Source organism: Kluyveromyces marxianus, chromosome 1, assembly GCF_001417885.1.
Source record: "Kluyveromyces marxianus DMKU3-1042 DNA, complete genome, chromosome 1".
NCBI lineage: Eukaryota > Fungi > Ascomycota > Saccharomycetes > Saccharomycetales > Saccharomycetaceae > Kluyveromyces > Kluyveromyces marxianus.
The window spans coordinates 627,528-646,321 of NC_036025.1; the positions used below are offsets into that span (position 1 = coordinate 627,528).

The 18,794-nt window shown below is 39.0% G+C and overlaps 9 protein-coding genes across 9 annotated transcripts; 3 read left to right on the forward strand and 6 right to left on the reverse strand.

The window, feature by feature from the left end:
- Window positions 1-316: 316 nt before the first annotated feature.
- On the reverse strand, window positions 317-1,891 carry GUA1 (GMP synthase (glutamine-hydrolyzing); the record flags this gene model as incomplete). The annotated part of the gene is made up of 1 exon (XM_022820052.1): window positions 317-1,891. The coding sequence occupies one exon, from the start codon at window positions 1,889-1,891 to the stop codon at window positions 317-319; it is 1,575 nt and encodes a 524-aa protein (XP_022673842.1).
- A 1,143-nt stretch (window positions 1,892-3,034) lies between these two features.
- On the forward strand, window positions 3,035-4,168 carry KLMA_10318 (RNA recognition motif domain-containing protein; the record flags this gene model as incomplete). The annotated part of the gene is made up of 1 exon (XM_022820063.1): window positions 3,035-4,168. One exon carries the CDS (start codon window positions 3,035-3,037, stop codon window positions 4,166-4,168), a length of 1,134 nt encoding a protein of 377 aa, XP_022673843.1.
- Window positions 4,169-4,865: 697 nt separating this feature from the next.
- On the forward strand, window positions 4,866-7,010 carry SKY1 (serine/threonine protein kinase SKY1; the record flags this gene model as incomplete). The annotated part of the gene is made up of 1 exon (XM_022820074.1): window positions 4,866-7,010. The coding sequence occupies one exon, from the start codon at window positions 4,866-4,868 to the stop codon at window positions 7,008-7,010; it is 2,145 nt and encodes a 714-aa protein (XP_022673844.1).
- Window positions 7,011-8,809: 1,799 nt separating this feature from the next.
- Window positions 8,810-10,321, reverse strand: GAS3 (putative 1,3-beta-glucanosyltransferase; the record flags this gene model as incomplete). The annotated part of the gene is made up of 1 exon (XM_022820085.1): window positions 8,810-10,321. One exon carries the CDS (start codon window positions 10,319-10,321, stop codon window positions 8,810-8,812), a length of 1,512 nt encoding a protein of 503 aa, XP_022673845.1.
- Window positions 10,322-11,338: 1,017 nt separating this feature from the next.
- On the reverse strand, window positions 11,339-12,448 carry SCJ1 (Scj1p; the record flags this gene model as incomplete). The annotated part of the gene is made up of 1 exon (XM_022820096.1): window positions 11,339-12,448. The coding sequence occupies one exon, from the start codon at window positions 12,446-12,448 to the stop codon at window positions 11,339-11,341; it is 1,110 nt and encodes a 369-aa protein (XP_022673846.1).
- Window positions 12,449-12,906: 458 nt separating this feature from the next.
- CAF20 (Caf20p) lies at window positions 12,907-13,452 on the reverse strand (the record flags this gene model as incomplete). The annotated part of the gene is made up of 1 exon (XM_022820107.1): window positions 12,907-13,452. The coding sequence occupies one exon, from the start codon at window positions 13,450-13,452 to the stop codon at window positions 12,907-12,909; it is 546 nt and encodes a 181-aa protein (XP_022673847.1).
- Window positions 13,453-13,608: 156 nt separating this feature from the next.
- Window positions 13,609-15,255, reverse strand: MTG2 (putative GTPase MTG2; the record flags this gene model as incomplete). Its single annotated transcript, XM_022820118.1, has 1 exon — window positions 13,609-15,255. The coding sequence occupies one exon, from the start codon at window positions 15,253-15,255 to the stop codon at window positions 13,609-13,611; it is 1,647 nt and encodes a 548-aa protein (XP_022673848.1).
- Window positions 15,256-15,481: 226 nt separating this feature from the next.
- THP2 (Thp2p) lies at window positions 15,482-16,273 on the reverse strand (the record flags this gene model as incomplete). The annotated part of the gene is made up of 1 exon (XM_022820129.1): window positions 15,482-16,273. The coding sequence occupies one exon, from the start codon at window positions 16,271-16,273 to the stop codon at window positions 15,482-15,484; it is 792 nt and encodes a 263-aa protein (XP_022673849.1).
- Window positions 16,274-16,566: 293 nt separating this feature from the next.
- CDC23 (anaphase promoting complex subunit CDC23) lies at window positions 16,567-18,465 on the forward strand (the record flags this gene model as incomplete). The annotated part of the gene is made up of 1 exon (XM_022820141.1): window positions 16,567-18,465. One exon carries the CDS (start codon window positions 16,567-16,569, stop codon window positions 18,463-18,465), a length of 1,899 nt encoding a protein of 632 aa, XP_022673850.1.
- Window positions 18,466-18,794: the final 329 nt, after the last annotated feature.

Here is an 18,794-nt window from a genome sequence, read left to right on the forward strand (position 1 = left end):
TCTTTTACCAGATGTGGCATAGCCGTTCAGGATCTAAAAAAAAGCCAGGTACAGAATGTAAACCCAGATGATAATGTATTCTCTATGGAAAGGCGGCACTCTCAGCTTTATATCTACATTAGAGTTTGCGCATGTACAGCTTGTATATGTATATATTTATTTTATACTTACATCTTTACAGCACAACAAGATAGAAAAAGTACTATATTTTATACTATATTATATTATTTTATATTATATGATACTATTTTATATTATATGATACTATATTATAATATCAATGCTGGTTTAAAGTATTTGAAAGAGAACTGTCAATTCATTCCCATTCAACAGTAGCTGGAGGCTTAGAAGTGATATCGTAAGTGACTCTGGCGACACCGTCGACTTCGTTGACGATTCTTGAAGCGACATTCTTTAAGAATGAATGCTCGAATGGGAACCAATCAGCAGTCATGAAATCAGTAGTTTCAATGGCTCTCAAAGCAATGACTTGCTCATAGGTTCTTTGATCACCCATGACACCAACAGATTTAACAGGTAGCAAACAAGCGAATGCTTGAGAAATTTTGTTATATAGGCCAGCTTTTCTAATTTCTTCAATATAGATGTAATCGGCCTTTCTTGCGATAGCAACTTGTTCTCTGGTGACTTCACCTAGGACACGGATAGCAATACCTGGACCTGGGAAAGGATGTCTCCAAACCAAATCATGGGGAATTCCCAATAATTCACCCAATTCTCTGACTTCATCCTTGAACAATTCTCTCAATGGCTCAATCAACTTCAATTTCATGTTTTCCAAAAGACCACCGACGTTGTGGTGAGTCTTGATGGTTTGAGAAGGACCCTTGAAAGAGATGGATTCGATGACATCAGGGTATAAAGTACCTTGTAACAAAAATTCAATTTCTTTACCAGACTTTGGCTTGATCTTTAGAGCTTCTCTTTCGAAAACATGGATGAAGGTGTTACCAATGATCTTTCTCTTCTTTTCTGGGTCAGTGACACCCTTCAACTTGTCCAAAAACTCGTCTGCGGCGTCAACGACGGTCAAGTTGATACCCAAACCTTCACCCAAAGTCTTCTTGACGGTAGCAGCTTCGTTCAATCTCAAGACACCGTTGTCAACCATGATAGCGTGGAATCTGTCACCAATGGCTCTGTCCATCAATTTAGCAGCGACGGTAGAATCGACACCACCGGAAACAGCACCAATAACTTCGGCTTCAGGACCAACCAAGTCTCTGATTCTTTGAATTTCAGTGTCAATGAAGTTTTCCATATTCCAGCTCTGACTAGCCTTACAGATGTCAACGGCGAAGTTTCTCAATAGAGTCTTACCTTGAGTAGAGTGAGTAACTTCTGGGTGGAATTGAATACCGTAGATTGGCTTTTCTTCGTGAGCAATACCGCAGAATGGAGAGTTGTCAGAAGTAGCAGTGATCTTGAAGCCAGTTGGCAAACCGTGCAACTTATCGTGGTGGGACATCCACACGGTAGAGTTGTCAACGTTAGCAAACAATGGGCATTGCTTGTCTTGAACGTGCAAGGTGGAAGGACCGTACTCTCTCTTCTCACCACGACCAACCTCGGTGTTGTTGATCCATGCAATTTCTTGCAAACCGTAACAGATACCTAGCACTGGAACGTTCAAGTCAAAAACAGCCTTGTCTACGTGAGGAGCATCCTTCTCATAAACAGAGTATGGCCCACCGGAAAGAATCACACCCTTTGGAGTCCAGCCCAAATCAGCAATCTTTTGGGTGCATGGTAACATCTCAGCGTAAACATTGAATTCTCTCAATCTTCTGGTAATCAAGTGAGAGTATTGGGAACCAAAGTCCAACACCAAAATGGTGTCAAACACATTAGAAACTTCAACAGGAGCCATGGCGATACGGATTGTTGCAAGAAGGGTAGATACTTCCAAAGAAACAAGTTGTTACCGGAGTATTCGAACTGACAAGAATTATATATATGTAAATAATCATTTAAAAAAGGTAATCCAAAACTTCTAATACTACAAAACATATCATCAAGCAATACAATCAATCAACTCCAATTTAACTAAAAACTTCAACGCAAGCACGTAAATAAAAGAAACGAAAAAACTATATGCTAACTACATAAACATTTCAAGACTATTTTCAAAAATAACAGTTGAAACCAAGACTGAAAACCGCAAGCAATGTCTCTTCCTTTTTATATGTCTTCTGCAGTTTACTTCGATGACAGAACTAATTGTGCGTCCAATATTTTCTAATGTAATTTTTTTTTTTCAATCATATAGTAACTCGAACTAGCTCATCGCTTTATCTGCAAAATGTCAATACTGGAAAAAAAAAAGTAATGAAAAATACAAAAAGAAGTAGAAAAGCAATACTGGAATGTAATTTCTTTTGATATTGCGATGACTTGGGAGTACCCCGGGTAATCTCGGGAACCATCTAAGTGGTAGGCAAGTAAATCTGTGGGCTTTTTTTTATTTTTTTATTTTTTTATTTTTTATTTCGTTATATTCACCTTGATATCGATACGATCAATATACAAACGTTAATTAATATGGGATTTAAAAGACCCTGCGCGCTCAAGTCCGTTTTCCGGCTGTACTCTCTCTTTCGTTTTACATTTTTGATGATTGAGGTTAGACATTCTTTATAGATGCTTTGTATGCAATGGTGATTTTTGGAGGTAGTGTGCACGTAATTCTATGTACAATATACTACTTACTTACTTACTTACTTACTCGCACAGCAGATGTGTCTTTGTGTAAGGTTGTGGATCACTTCGAACGATGATTTTCATCACGTGATTTCGAATGTGCTCGCACTTCATTCAACATTGATTATTTGGAATCAGAAGCAAGCACCGGACAATGCCAATATCGAGGAACAAATACGGCGTTGGAAGAGAAAGAGGTTTTGAAGGTTTATATATATATACATACATATATCAGATACCCGGAATTTTTGCATTATTCCTGTAGCAGTCTGTGGCTTCCCAATTGGATATTTTTAAGAGGAATAGCGGTGCAATGTCGGAAAGAAACACTGTTCATGTCAGTGGGTTTCCAGCAGGAACTAGAGCGAACGAGTTGGCACCTCAGTTTGAGAGTGTTGGGAGACTAGTACGTATTGACATTCCGCAATTGGATCACTACAAGTCCGGTCCATATGCCTTTGTAGAGTATGAATCGTTTGAAGACGCGGAAAATGCAATAAGAGCCTGTGATGGGACGCCCTTCCAAATGAATCCATCATTCATGCTAAGGGTTCAGATTGCCAGGTCCAAGGGCAGAAGGGATAGAGAGCCAAGGGAGTTTAGAGAACCTGCCAACTACAGAGACCGCAGGCGTGAGCGTGATCCTAGAGATAATTTTTCGAGAGACCGTATGCGGTCGTTTAGAGATCAAGACGATAGAAGGCCAAGGTTTGACCCACGAGGCGATCCAAGAGGCGATCCAAGAGGACACAATGCAAGAAGAGGTGGGCCTTCGCGGTACAACAACGCTCCTCCCAGACGTTATGACGAGAGGCTAGGCGAACCCAGACCTTACGAGCCAGTATTCGGAATGCCTGTTCCACCACCGCCTCCTCCGGAAAGAAAGCTTCGCGATCCATACCCCAACGAGCTCGCGCACTTTAGACGTACTGGGAAAGGTGTTCCACAGCTTTCTAGTGCTCACGCGGAAGAATCATCTGGCAATGCTTCTGTTTCTTCTCCTGCTCCTGCTCCTGCCTCTGCAACTGCCTCTGCCTCTGCCTCCACTACATCAATGGATGTGGCTGAGGCTTCAGCTGCAGCTGATACTACGGCTACGGCTACGCAACAGGAACAAGGAAACGAGTCAGATGGCTCCAACTATGACCCGAACGAAGCTGTACCGGTATCAGAACCTGTACCCACTGAAAACACTCAAGAAGCACCTGAAACTGCCGCTGCGGAAACTGCCGTTGCGGAAACTGCCGTTGCAGAAACGCCCGTCTTGGAAAATCCAGACGCAGCCTCGAACCTCGAGCAGACCGAACACACAACTGCTCCAGATACTCCGCCTGCTGAAACCACTACTACCCAAGTTTCGGCCGAAAGCCAAATTCAGTCTTTACCCGAACCCTCAGCCGCACCATCAGAAACCGAAAAACCTACCGCTTCAGAAGCACGTGACTGATTTTTCCCTCATACTGCTTCTCCACCCCCCGCCCCACCCCGGATCTTCCAACGTATATAACGCCTCCCCCGCCTACCTCTGTAATACGTATTTATCCCACTCCTCGGAATGACTTGTGCCGAACTATTGTCTCGTCATAACATGCGCCTGCTGTGTATGTGTCTTTACACACACGCACTGTGCAAAGACTCCAAAAGAAGAAATTCAAACCCAGAAAATTAGGTTGTCATAGACTAAATAGAAGAATTCATACAATGCCTTAGAATCCGTTTTAATATTATTATTGATAATAATAATCCGAGAAGAAAAAATAGAATTTCGGTATTTCACTCCAAAGTTAAAGGTTGGAAAAGTTGTGGGGATAAGGAAGAGAAACAGGACATAGGACCGTTTTTCACTTCGACAAGTGTTCAAGAAGGATTGCGAAGTGCTGGAGCAGAAGATCAGTGGTATTTTGGCGAAGTTTGGAGTGCTGGAAGTAGGTTCAAAGATTGTGTTTTTATTTATAAGTTTGCGTTGAAAGAACGGTAACTTTATGGATATTTTGATCGAGCACAGTGCTTAGAGTATAGTAGCATAAGGGATTTGAGACGATACAGGAGCGACTGGGATTATTTCGATTGTTGTTTTGTGTTTAAATTGTCTGGGAAAGAGAAGTTTAGCAGTAGGAAGTTGTTTTCTGTCATTATTTCTATAAATGGGGTCTTCGCTCAACGGGTTCATTACGAAGAGTTCGAGCGCATCACGGCACAGTAACGGGTCTATCTTCCAGAGGGAGCCTGTGGCCAAGTGTAATAACACGACGAGGTCCAACTTATCGTTGGCGATCCAGACGCAGATGAAGAATGAGGAGCAAGTTCCTATTCCGATTCCTGGCGCGCAAGAACGTCAGGCCGATAAGCTGAATTCCGGCAAAAGGGGGCCAGTGTTTGGCCTTGCTGATGACATTGTGGACGGTATTGAGGACGATGATGATGACGATGATGATGATTACTCCTCTTGCGATGAGAAGAACGAGGAGAGCTCCAAGGACTATAAGCCTGGTGGATACCATCCAGCTTACAAAGGAGAGACGTACAAAGAGGGGAGATATGTGCTTGTAAGGAAACTTGGGTGGGGCCATTTCTCGACCGTATGGCTTGCAAAAGATACAGAGACTGGTTCTCATGTAGCAATGAAAATTGTGCGCAGTGACAAGGTTTACACGGAGTCTGCATTTGACGAAATTAAGTTATTGCAAGGAGTAAGTCCGTCAGAAAACGAAGGCTATGGTAAGCACAAGGGGTCGGCACATATCTTAAAACTATTGGATAACTTTATTCACTCAAGTGTAAATGGAGATCATGTAGTAATGGTATTCGAAGTACTTGGTGAGAATTTATTAGCATTGATTAAAAAATACGAACACAAGGGAATACCTGTGGTTTACGTGAAACAAATTGCAAAACAACTTCTACTGGGGTTGGACTATATGCATAGAAAATGTGGTGTCATACACACTGATATCAAACCTGAGAACGTCTTGATGGAACTTGGTGACGTTGAGACTATAGTTAAAATTGTCGAAGAAATGGATTATGTGAAACGTGTCCAAAGAAAAATGCAGCGGAGGGCTTCACGGGCTCATTTAGATCAACATTCCAGACAGGGCTCTTTCACCGCTATTACTGATAATCCATCGGGCTCCGTTAGCTCATCCTCAACAACAGCAAGATCGCGTAGATCCAGAAGACCAACAATTATTACGGGTTCTCAACCTTTACCATCACCATTGGGTTCTTCAAGCTTTCTTGAATTGAAAGCACATGTCTTTGCGTCATCATTTAATAACATGTCCAGGCAACCATCATTTGGTGGGAAACTTGGCTCGTCATTGCTACAAAACGGCACCATTGTCACAGATTATAACAATAACAGTAACAGTAACAATACTAATGGTAATAATAAAAGTAATAATAATAATAGTAACAAAAATAGTACCCACGGCATAATTGATAATAATAGCGATGATGATGGTGATGATAAATTCGCAACGCCTCAAACTAACCCATCTGTACTTCAAAATGGCGAAAAAAATATTTCCCGCTTACAAAACATGATAAATGCTGAGAAAAGGGAACATGATAGCTCTTCGGAACTATTAGCTAACTCTTTCTCTTCTATGGAATTAGCTGATCAACGCAATGGCGATGCAAGTTCCGCTTCAAACCTGGAATCACCAGTGATTCCTTCTTCGGATGTTATTCAAGTCAAAATTGCAGATCTCGGGAATGCATGCTGGTACGACGAGCATTACACAAATGCTATTCAAACAAGGGAATATCGTTCACCTGAAGTTATATTAGAATGTCCTTGGGGAGCTAGTGCCGATATATGGTCAGTTGCATGTTTAATCTTTGAACTACTCACAGGTGATTTTCTATTTGAACCACAAAATGGACATTCTTACACGAAGGACGATGACCACATCGCCCAAATTATCGAGCTACTAGGAAACATTCCAGAATACTTAATGACTACAGGAAGAGCTGTTAGAACATTCTTTAATTCCAGAGGAGAACTTAGAAATATTTCAAGATTAAAATACTGGCCTTTGAAAAGTGTCCTAATAGAAAAGTATAATATGGATCCAAAGGAAGCAGAGCAGATATCTGATTTCTTACTTCCTATGCTAGAAATGGATCCAAGAAAAAGAGCTGATGCAGGGGGTATGATCAATCACCCTTGGCTTGCTGATGCTTTGGGTATGGAAGATGTCACCGTTCCTGATAGAAAGCTATATCATAGCGGTGCAGACATTCCTGGTTGGTACAAAGAAGTGCAAGGCCATGCAAAGCATTGAATTCTAATCACTTAATTGGTAAATCATTTGGAATATCCAGTCTTTCGTTATATACTGTTCCTTCACATTTTCTTAAATCTTTCTATATGTGTATATATGTATATGCTACTAAACATAGTTGACATTTGACAACGATGTTTATAATAATAACATTTAATAAAAACAGTTCGCGTGCTTTGAGAAAAAAAGCTTCCATGCTGAGGGCAGGAAATATTAGAAATCACATTTAGATCAATGTACTGAAGAATCCAGAACCTGATATCATTTGATCCTGGACACCTAAAACAATTATTCCTTCGTTAAATAAGCATAATTAAAAGGGTAAAAATGTAACACCAAAGTAAGAAAAATATAACTTATGAATTCTTCAGTAAATAAGAAGGTGTAAGGGTTAACGACAATGCCGCTTCACTATTTGCAAGGATTTATCAAGCCATTATTACAAAAGCATATTATTTGCTATAATATTTAATTCTTTTAAGCATTTCAAAAGATAAGATAGTACACCAAGGCTCTCAAATTGCAGAAATTTCATCCTTGTCTTATTTTTGAGACACTCTATGAAGCTTCTAATATTACATTTAGAGTTTTAGGGTTTTACTATGTATGTGTTTAATTCTTGTACCTACCCTAACATTCTAAAAAAAAAAAAAAAAAAAAAAAGGGTGAGAACCCTAATTCTGTAGGTTCAAGGGAGGAAAAGAAACCACTAGAATGGTCGGTTATCTATTTAGGCACCGTGTGCGGTAGGAGTCATATGATTAGTTAGGTAATGTACAACTGGGGCTGAGGTTCTGACATAATATTTAGGGAAATTTATTTTTGTACTTTGTCCGACTGGGACGAAAGGCCTATTCTCGGCGAAGAACGGGCTATGGATAGAAAAAGACTTTATTAGGTAGAGGTGATAACCTTTCTATGTATAAATCAGTTCTAGTAGTTAAGGAAATGACAAGGGAGTGATTCATATTGACCATATCTGTATTTCGAATATAAAAGAGGGAACATTTTTGGTTTTTGAACTCAATTGATCATCATCCTTGTTCTATTTTCATTTACTTCATTAGACAGTCTCAATTTAAAATCTGTGGGACATAGAGAACTGACTGAAGCCGTTACAATGATCCAAACTGTTAGAATGATTCCAAACACCAGAAAGGTGGCCTATATACTCTTGCCAGGGTTAGTGGCTGGCCACTTACTCATTAATCAACCTTTTCAAAAAAAGGACACCACTAAGAAGTCGGTTTAAGTAATTGCAAACTTATAGATGTGCTCTTTTTTTTTTTGGAGGAATTGGTTCAATTGCAATTATAACCTCCCACTCATATTTGACATGTGAGTATTCGTTTTACAGTGCCAGTTTCTGGTCTGCTCATATACCTTTATACAATTCAAATAAATATCTGAAGTATCTATTGTACCTTTCGTCTTTAGGTTCTTTGTTTTTATTCAATACAATATATTAATTTAATTCAATTTTGTCATCAACCAAATATTCTTCAGTTTGGTGTGTTTCTAGTACAAAGACGTGGATAATTTTACAACAGTGAATTATTTATTGTTATTATATTTTTGTTACTTATATTAGTAAGGTCCATCTCAAAATAAGTTCAGATAAAAAGTCCAGATATTGGTAGAGAAAGTAGAAAGCCAGTGATAGAGTAAAATAAAAAAAAGCATATGGAATGGACAATTTTTGTTGGACATAAGGGAAGAAAAACTGATTTCAATGTGATACTACATTCATTTAGATTTGTTCACGTTTTGCATTATTGACCTTTTTATTTGTTCATGCGTTACAATAATGCTGAAATAACACCTGCTACAATAGCCATCAACCCAGTGTTTACTGCAACAGATCCAGCAGCGTCACCTTTACTTTTCGAAGATGAATGAGCACTAGAAGAAGTAGCAGAGGATTTAGATTTGGTTTCAGATGTTGCTGAAGAAGTTGCTGAAGTAGAAGTGCTGATACCGTTGATAGTGTTGGAAGATGGGTACGTGATAGTTGCAGAGACCTCTGAACCATTAGAATCCTTGATAGTGTATTTTAGAGTAGTTGGAGGAGTGTAATCAGTTAAAATCTTTCCTGTGTTGTTAGTTTGAACACCGTTTTTGATCATGTCAGCGATATCGGAAGGTTGCTCTGGGATTGTAAAGTTGTTAACTCCAAATTGTGAATTGTCACTCTTGATCTTGCTTGCATTACAAACAGAGGTTTTGCTTTCAGTTACATTGTTTTCCTTAGTGTCTGGTAGCTTGACCTTTTGGTATTGGCTCTTCAAATTATCAAAGTCCTTCAAATACTCAATGTTACCGTCATCGTCAATCTTAACCAAACCATAATTGTTACCTTCTTGAGAGTATTCATAAACCAAACCACCAGAGAAAGTGTCCAATAAACCGTCATATAAACCTTCGGAAACTTCGTCAAATGTTCTTGGGGAGTTCTTGTTGCATCCAAATTCGGAGAAAATGGCTGGAATAGTACCATTCTTGAAACCACTTTCTAGTTTATCGTAGCCAGACGAAGTCCAATCAGAAGAGCCAGAGCACCATTCATAAGTGTTTAAGCCAAAGAAGTCAGATCTAGAGATATCCAAATTTTGATCCACTCGAGAACCGTTCAAGGCGTTACATTGCAAATAGTCGTAAGTAGCCAATCTTAGATCTGTGTTATCAGCAGCAGAGTACCCAACAGGGATGGTTCTGTTGGAATGCTTACTGATGTACTGCTTTATGTCTCTTTGAACAGCTCTGATGTAAGGTGGATCGATACTGGCATAGTTTGAATCATCGTTAATCACCTCATTCCCAGAAAAGAAACCCAAAACATTTGGATAGTCTTTGAAAGCCTCAATGAACTTGAAAACACGCTCCAAGTAGAAGCCCTTGTATGAGCCACTTGGATCAGCTCTGTTCAAACTCTCACCGTATTCACCCGAGTTAACATCCAAGATCACATAGATACCAGCGTTGTTCAAAATAGTCATGCACTTGTCATGATTAACGTCAGGATTCAAAGAGTAAATTCTAATGGTGTTGATGCCTAATTGTTGGAAAACGAACGCATCTCTAGCACAGATCGACTCATCTGATAACAGATCTTTACCGGATGATGGGTCATACGACGATGAACCACCAGGTTGGTAATCAATACCCTTAATGTAAAACACCGAATTCTCATCGGTACTGTTGCTAGGATAAGAGGGCAAAATAAATCTGTCACCTCTAGTATGGATAGGCAAAATAGCCCCAACAAATGGGGTAGCAGCTAAAGCAGCTAGGAGAGCAGTTGGAAGCACCATGATACTTTTACTTTCGTACCTTTCTTTTTATCTAATATCGCTTGAGATACGACACAAAAATAGGTTAGTTATATGGGGGAAAGCAGATGATATTTCCCAAACGAATGAATAGGGTCGATATATGACAGCAACTCTCAAGCACGAATTCCGTGGTTTTAAGTACAATTATGAATTATAAATCTTTCCTGTCTATATTGTTTATTGTTTATTCAAATGTTTATGTCTCATGTTTATTGTTTATATTTTAATTTTTTTTTCCTCGAAAATCTCTACAGAGACGCATTCCGTAGATTAGTTAGTTGATTCTTTTTCTCCACGACACTCTCTAACTGTATAGTATTTTAAACCAGAAGAAAAGTGACACAGGAGAAGAAGACATAATGAATCTTTTTCTTTTTTTCACTTCCGAGAGGTAACCATGAAGTTGAATGAAATGTAAATATCTTTGGAATATTAGAATAGTTGCCAGCGTTTGACCAGAAATGAGCTTGAAAAGTCTATTTAAGATTTCATGAATTCCGATTGTTTTGTTTTCATTCTCATGTCAACTTTGCGAACAAAAGAAAAAAAAAAAAAAAAAATTCGACGCGACTCTTAGTATTTGGTTTGTTCATTGAAAGAAAAAAAATTGAATTGAAAAGTTTTAACACTCTATACACTACTTTTGCAAATAGTTATATTTTATAGGTATAAGTTACTTGTTGTTTTTGCTCAAAAAACACCACCGTGGATTCCACCGGCGTCACTGTGAATACTTTCTCGATAGTCACGGTTCGATGCTCTTTTCAGGTGGTCAATGGCTTCCTTTATTGGGAGTTCATTGGGTTTATCGGATTCACGGTAGATTGATGTTTTATTAAAGATGTATCTCCAGCTATTGATAAAGAGGACGGAGCCTTTTTCTTCGGACTCGATCTAAAAAATCTGATATAGTTGGTCATAATTCTTTCAACATTTGGTTTTTATGTTTTTGTTTGATGGGTTACTTTTGTGTTGTATTTAGTTTTTAAGTTTATTCTACAACTCGTCAATTATGTTACTTGACGAAGCCTTCCATTCTCCGGGAAGTAGAACTATGTATTCGATTATCAAGTCGCCGTAGCTTCCTGGTCTATCATGAATAGGCATACCGAAGTTCTTGATGACTTCCGTTTCACCATTTTGAACGGTACGACCTGCAGGTCTAGACAGTTCGACCTGCTTAGTGCTGTCTAGAAATTCGAGCTTTCTCTCCCATCCACCTTGTAGTGCCTCCTTAAAGGATAGAATTTCAGTTCTGTATAGCTTGTCTCCGCGTCTTCTGTATCCCATTGTTCCCTTTTCTGATTCGCTGAATAATTGGTAGAGGTCGCCCGGTTGCACATCAGGATGTTTTTCTGCCTCTCCGTGAAGTACATGGACGTAGTTGCGCTCCATACCTGGTTCGACAGTAGCGGTGAACACCTTGGAAGTTTGAACCACTTTAGATCCGTGGCATTTCTTGCATACGTGCTTGATGATCTGACCCTTACCTTGACATTTTTGGCATTGTTGTCTCACCCTTTGTTCGATTGGGCCAGCCCTAAACACATTCACCAAGAACCCTGAACCACCACAATCAGAGCATGTATTTGTTTTGCCATCCTTAGACCCTGAACCTTTACACACATCGCATACGTCATTCAAATTCAAAGAGAATTCAAACTCTTTTCCCACATAAAAATCTTTTAGAGTGACCTCATGATTGACCTGTAAATTCTGGCCACGAGGCTTACCGCGCTGGCCTCTGTTGAACATGCCGCCTCCAAACATCTGCTCAAACATATCGAATGGATCGTGGAATCCTGGCCCGCCGCCGCCATTGCCTCCACGACCATTCTTCAATGCCTCCGCTCCATGTCTATCATATATTTGTCTCTTTTCGGGATCACTTAAAACATCGTATGCTTCTCCCACTTCAATAAACTTGTGATGTGCTTCTTCATTGCCAGGATTCTTATCTGGGTGGAACTTCTTTGAAAGTTGTCTGTATGCGGACTTAATTTCCTTCTCACTGGCCTGCTTGTCAACTCCTAAGATTGCATAGTAATCTTGCGCAAGGACAAATGGAAGTAGCGCAAATGATAGAAGTGACAGTAATTTTACCATATCCTAACAATTGGCTCCTAAATCTACGATCTTGTTGTATCAGAGATGTATCAATGAATCAAATCGATTTCACAACTTAAAACAATCAGAATTGCTGCCAGAAAAGAAGAAAACTGGTTTCAAAGAATCTGAAGATAATGCAATTTACCTAGGACAGTTTCCCGTTATTTGTGGTTACCTTCTTCTATTATTACAAATAGAACTATATCTAACTTGCTACGTGTGAGAATGAGCCTTTGTATTTGACGATTCACGTAGAAATTCGATTTCAATGGAAAACTTCAAAAAAAAAAAAAAAAAAAAAAAAAAAGAGGCATCCACAGCTATTACGTAGTAGTTATCAAATATATGACACGTCTGCAACATTAGTGGGAAAACGGCGTAGATCATTTATTACTCTATGATGAATTGATATATAAGTACATAGACGATTGTAAGGGTTAAGGTAAGTTAAGCTATCACTCTTCGTCGTCATCTTCTTCTTCTTCTTCATCACTGCCTAAAGCAGCGAAGGCATTGAAAGCCTTGGTAGGCTTGTCTGCAACTACATCTCTTGCATCCGCTGGTCTAGATGAAGAAATATGTTTGTTTGGCTTCACCTTCAATGTTTCTTGAGCAATAGGGATGCTGACTTCTTCTTCATCTGCGGTGGACTTTCTTCTAACGGCTGGGGCAGTTTCTAGTGTAGACCAACCTTCTTCATCAGTAGTGATTTTTGGCTTTAAGTGCTTGAACTTAGGCTTGACATGATGGTGAGAAGATCTTCTTCTGCTGAAGTGGGAGAACTCTTCTTCGTGAGCACCTTGGATTTCCTTTACCTTTTCAATAATGGAGTTGAACTCATCCACATCAAAGTTTGGCTTGACTGGTTCAGTTGGCTTTAATTGCAATAATTCTTCTTCTGTGTATCTAATCATTTTAAGTTGAGGTGAAATCACGAGGTATTGTTGAAGGTTCGCTGCTTGGACAGAATGACTCTGCTTATTGGCTCTTTCATAAGACATGAAGTTACTCGTAGTTTTTTATCACTTCGATGAATTCTTCTTTCTCTTCATCTTTTTTTTTTTCAGTCATAAAGCATTTGTAAGTCCGGGTAATTTTTTAGAGTTTGGGTTGGGCTGCACTGTTTGTTATGGCTATTAAATAAGATATGCCATATCCTATGCTTTACCAGCACATTGGGCCATCTTTACCAGGAGAGCATCGATATTTTCACCTTTTAGGGCACTTATTGGAATGACTTCCCAGTTGTTTTTCTGGCAGAAAGTTAGAACTGTTTGATACTTGGTGAATGTGGACTTTTCGTCAATGTCTGCCTTGTTGCACACAACAAGAATGTTCTTAGTAGCCAGTGCTTCTTCGCCACCTACTTCGTTCATTAACGTGAATAGATCCTCTAACGGTTCTTCTTTCTCTAGACTGATCACGAAAACCCAACCTTTCGAACGTTCGATATGTCTCAAAAACTCGAGTCCCATCCCTTTGTCTTGAGAGGCATCCTTGATAATTCCGGGGATATCTGCAACAGTAAACTTTGGTTTATCAATTCCAAGCGATATTGTGCCGACGGTAGGATGAAGAGTAGTAAACTCCCAATGTCCAACTCTTGGGGTTGCATTAGATATTCTATTCAAAATCGTAGATTTCCCGGCGTTGGGTAAACCGACAAGACCTAAATCAGCAATACTCTTTAACTCAAACATAAAGTATTGCTCTAGTCCACTCCTACCCTCCTTAGAGAACCTTGGATTACGTATCAAGTTGGTGAGAAAATGCATGTTACCCAAACCCCCTTTTCCACCTTTGAGTAAACATATAGGCTTATCTGTGGGTTTACTCAAATCCAAACCTAATAATGGGAATCTATCTGTTTCGAGTTCTGATTGCTCGAGATCCATATCATACTCGGTGACATTTTTGGCAAGGTCTTGAAACCAATCCTTTGATAAGTGGTACTCTTCATCTTTTCCTTTGAATATCCAACCTTTTCCTGCTTCATATGATTTTCTAAACAACTGAATATGTGAAGGCTTTTGATCAATCGAAAATCTTCCCGTACAATTTAAACGGATTTTTGATGTCTCTAGGATGTCTCTGAGTGATCCTCCCTTGTTCTCTTTTATTTTCTGGTCCACGTATTCTCTTACTATCTTGGGGTCCAAACACCATGTCACCACAGTCCCAACTGGGACTGTTATCATGACATCTTTTCCTTTGGCTCCATCAGCTTGATCTGAAGTTCCGTTCAGGCCATTATCAGCTATATATGTGGTCTTCAATTTTGATAAACTGTTTATTCCTTCAATGGCTTGAATGTATACTGAACCGCCTTCCCCACCATCCCCTCCATCAGGAGGGCCAATAGCTCGGCCTCTATCTCTGAAAAATGAAACACAACCATCACCACCATTACCTGATCGGCACTTGATGATCCTAAGGTCGACAAAGTTAGATTGTTGGACTCTTACATTCTTATTCTTTTGCAAGTATGACATCTTTGTAAAATTAGATAATGGTGATTTGATCTCTATGAATGGAGTATCAGGTGGGGTCGATATAACTTCATATTTGATCTTACTCTGTAAACCTCTAGACTTCGTAGCTACTGCTTTCTTGTCGTGTTTAATAGAAAGGTCTTCGGTTTGACTAACGCTTGGAGTCCTCTTACTTTTCTTTCTGCCATTAGCCAACTCCTGTAACCATATCTCATTATCAATGGCACCAGGTGCATTGTCAGGTATATCTGAAATGTACCTACAGAATTTACTGCTCGGTAACAATCTTAAAGCAGCTGGTCGAGTTAGCATTGCCTCTTATCGTGCCGTACTTGCCTTTTCGATGAGCATTTCTCGTTAATTATATAATAACTTTAAAATGTTGTTTCGATCCACGTTGAAGTTTTTACTATTGATTAAGACTAACACCTCTCACAAAGGAAAGAAGGCAAATGAAGTTCTGAAAAAGAGCTTACAACAGATAGATATGTTCTAATGTTACATAATGCTATAATTCTATGAGTAGAATTAGATTGGTTCAAACAGCAGGTGAAGAATCAATAGAGTCAGAGCTTAGCAATTCCTTTATCTCATCGGCTTTTTGAATCAGCTTTTTGAGAGAGTTCGGAGAATCACCAAACAACGTATTTTCTATATTCGTCCACCTCTGTGACCATTCAGAGACTTCTTTGGTGATCTCCTGTAGCGAAGTATTCAAAATGTACTTATTTTCCAAGGCGTACTTCGCCCTTCCTGCCTTTATATCATCTAAGTATTGGAATAACGCCGCACGAATATCTTCTATATGCTGCTGCTCAGGGCCAAGCTCTTCGTATTTTCTTATTGTGTTCTTGAGAACTGGTGGTAGTGGGTCCTTGTTTGTAACAACCAAATTACTATCATCGTGGCTCTCCAGTTTCACAACTAAGTCATCAGAGAGATTCGATATCAATGATAAGTGGCGCATCCAAGTTTCATGAAGCAGTTTGCCTTCCTCAAAGTAGTTAAATAGGTTATCTGGATGGTTTCTATCATCTGGAGAGAGGAATAGTTTGCTAGTTGTTAAATCTGGGTTCTTTAAGAGCTCTGCTCTTTTTTCCGTAGCATTGAGCTGTAATACTCGGGTCATTGTGATACTCTTCAAAAGTTCCTTGTTTTTACTCCTAAGTGTTTCTAGTACATTCAATCCGGTGCTATCATCCTCGACACTCTTGTCTTCAGCAGTCTTAATGAGCTCTTCAAGATTATCCAACACTTCCAATGCTAGAGACTGCGTTGTATTCATCTGGTCTTCTTGTTCATCTAGCCTATCCAAGTATGCATTACTCATGGTTAATTGACTTGATTATATATCTTATTCTCTCACCAGGATACGCTGTTAGTGGTGTTGATTTCTTTTACTTGCCTCTCTTCCTGTAGTTAGTCTTTGTTGAAGTACTGAGCTTCTTTCTAAGTTTGATGTCGACGAAAATACGACATGGATCATTTCCAAATAGTAAACATCAATACAGATCTTTGTGATACGCTGTAAGGATGAAAGTTACAGACTCAGTACAGGATCGAAGGAAGCAGCTCTTTGAGATCTGTACAAGCTAGTAAGGATTTTGAATATAGCAGGTTGAAATGGAGCAAGTTGTTCTTGAAGATGCACAAAGTCAATTACGGCAGTCTAGCACTGATTTAAGTCGATGGAAATTATTTCAAAGTGCGAAATGGTCTAGCGAGGCATTGATGGGGATGTGCACATTGAATGAAGAAAAGCCAATCAACGCAGAACTGTCCCTGGTAACTGATGGGGATGATGAATCACCTTTGAAAAAAAGGCAGATGCTTTCATCAAGTGGAGTTCTTTTCGATCTGGGTAATATCGATAAAAATGCGGACAGTATGGCTGAGTGCATACCATTAGTAGATAAGGATTTTGATCTCTACTTGCTAGCCTCATCTTTATTCGATTGTAAAGAGTTTGACAGATGTGCGTTTTTTCTTAAAGATGCTAAACATGCAGGACTAAAGTTCCTTTATTTGTACAGTCGATATTTATTGTGGGACAAAAAGGTTACGGAATCGACAGAAGATGTCATGATTAAAGATCCAGAAGTAATATCAACGGATACTTCTGATTCACTTAAGGGTTCTGAGTTTGGAAGAGATTCTGATAGTAAAAACCGAACTTCTAGTTCGTTTTGCAATAAAGATGTGGACGTTGGTAATGGGGAAAAGATCAACTTACCTAAACTTTACCACGAAATAACAGAATTCTTAGAAGAAAGCGAGACACAATCTAAGCTAGAAACTGCATTACTATACTACTTGTTAGGCATAATACAAAAAAAGCAGGGAGTGCCGAGTAGCGCAATGAACTCTTTTTTAAAGTCATTAAAACTGTATCCCTATAATTGGACCTGTTGGTGCGAACTATTATCTTGCATTTCCAGGGCAGATGAATCTATATTATTATTGAAGTATTTGAACGATAATTTTTCGATGATAAAAGAAGATGGTATTGTGCATGAGCATTTAATGTTGCGCTTCTTTAAATTGGCCATCTTCAAAGAGTTCGGGGGAGATTTTGATAAGTACATTGAAGAATTAGGAGATATGATGAACCTATTCCCAAAGTTCTCCTTCCTCAGAGCACAATACGCATTGATTAATTACAAATATATGGACTATGCGAATGCTGAAATAGTGTTTGATGAGTTAGTTTCCATGGATCCTTATAGACTAGATGACTTGGATACATATTCTAATGTCTTGTACGTGCTTCAAAAACCCTACAAATTGGCATACCTTGCACAATATGCTGCAAATGTTGATGTCTATAGACCTGAGACGTGCTGCATAATTGCTAATTACTTTAGTTCAAAACAACAACATGAAAAGTCAATTCTATACTTTAGAAGAGCATTAATGTTAGACAAGTCTTACACACATGCTTGGATTCTCATGGGACATGAGTTTATTGAGATGAAGAACTCCCATGCAGCAATTGAGTGTTACCGCCGTGCGGCAGATGTAAATCCAAGGGACTTCCAAGCATGGTATGGGTTAGGACAGGCATACGAAGTTTTAGACAAACACTCATTCGCACTCTATTATTTCCAAAAAGCTTGCTCATTAAAGCCATTAGACAAGAGAATGTGGTTTGCTTCAGCTTCGTGCTATGAAAAGTTGGACAAAACGATGCAGGCAATTAAATGTTTCCAAAGGGCCTCGCAACTCTCAAGTGAACAAGACTCCGCTGTACTTTACCGCCTAGCAAAACTACACGAAAAGAACAATGACATATCTGTTTGTAAACATTACATGATAAAGTGCGTTGAACTAGATGAGCTCAAAAAATCTCACGTTGCTGATGAAATCGGAAAGGCAAAGTTGTGGTTGGCTAAACATGAGTTCAAACATAGGAATTACCAAGAAGCATATACTTACGCTAATGGGGTAAATAACGGGACATCGCAAGAGATAGAAGAGGCAAGGGCCATTCTGGCTGAATGCCGAAAACGTGTGGAATTATAATGTTAAATAGTTTGATATTTAAGTTTCATAGTAAACGAAAAAATGAAAAAGAGTCACACAACTTTTACAAAATTTTGTCCTTCAAATATGCTTTTAGAATCTAAATCTAATAAAAGGAACTGTAGTTATTTTTTATTTCTTTCACCCACACGAACTTAAAACAATATATTTATATAGTAATTAAATTCTTGAGTTGGAGGACAACCTTTTTGGATACCAGCGAGTACTCTTGGCCTTATATATTTAAGCCCAAAGCTCTGTTGACCTTATCTGTCACCTGCCCGATATTGTGAACAAAGCTTTAGAACAAACATCACCATATCCGGGTA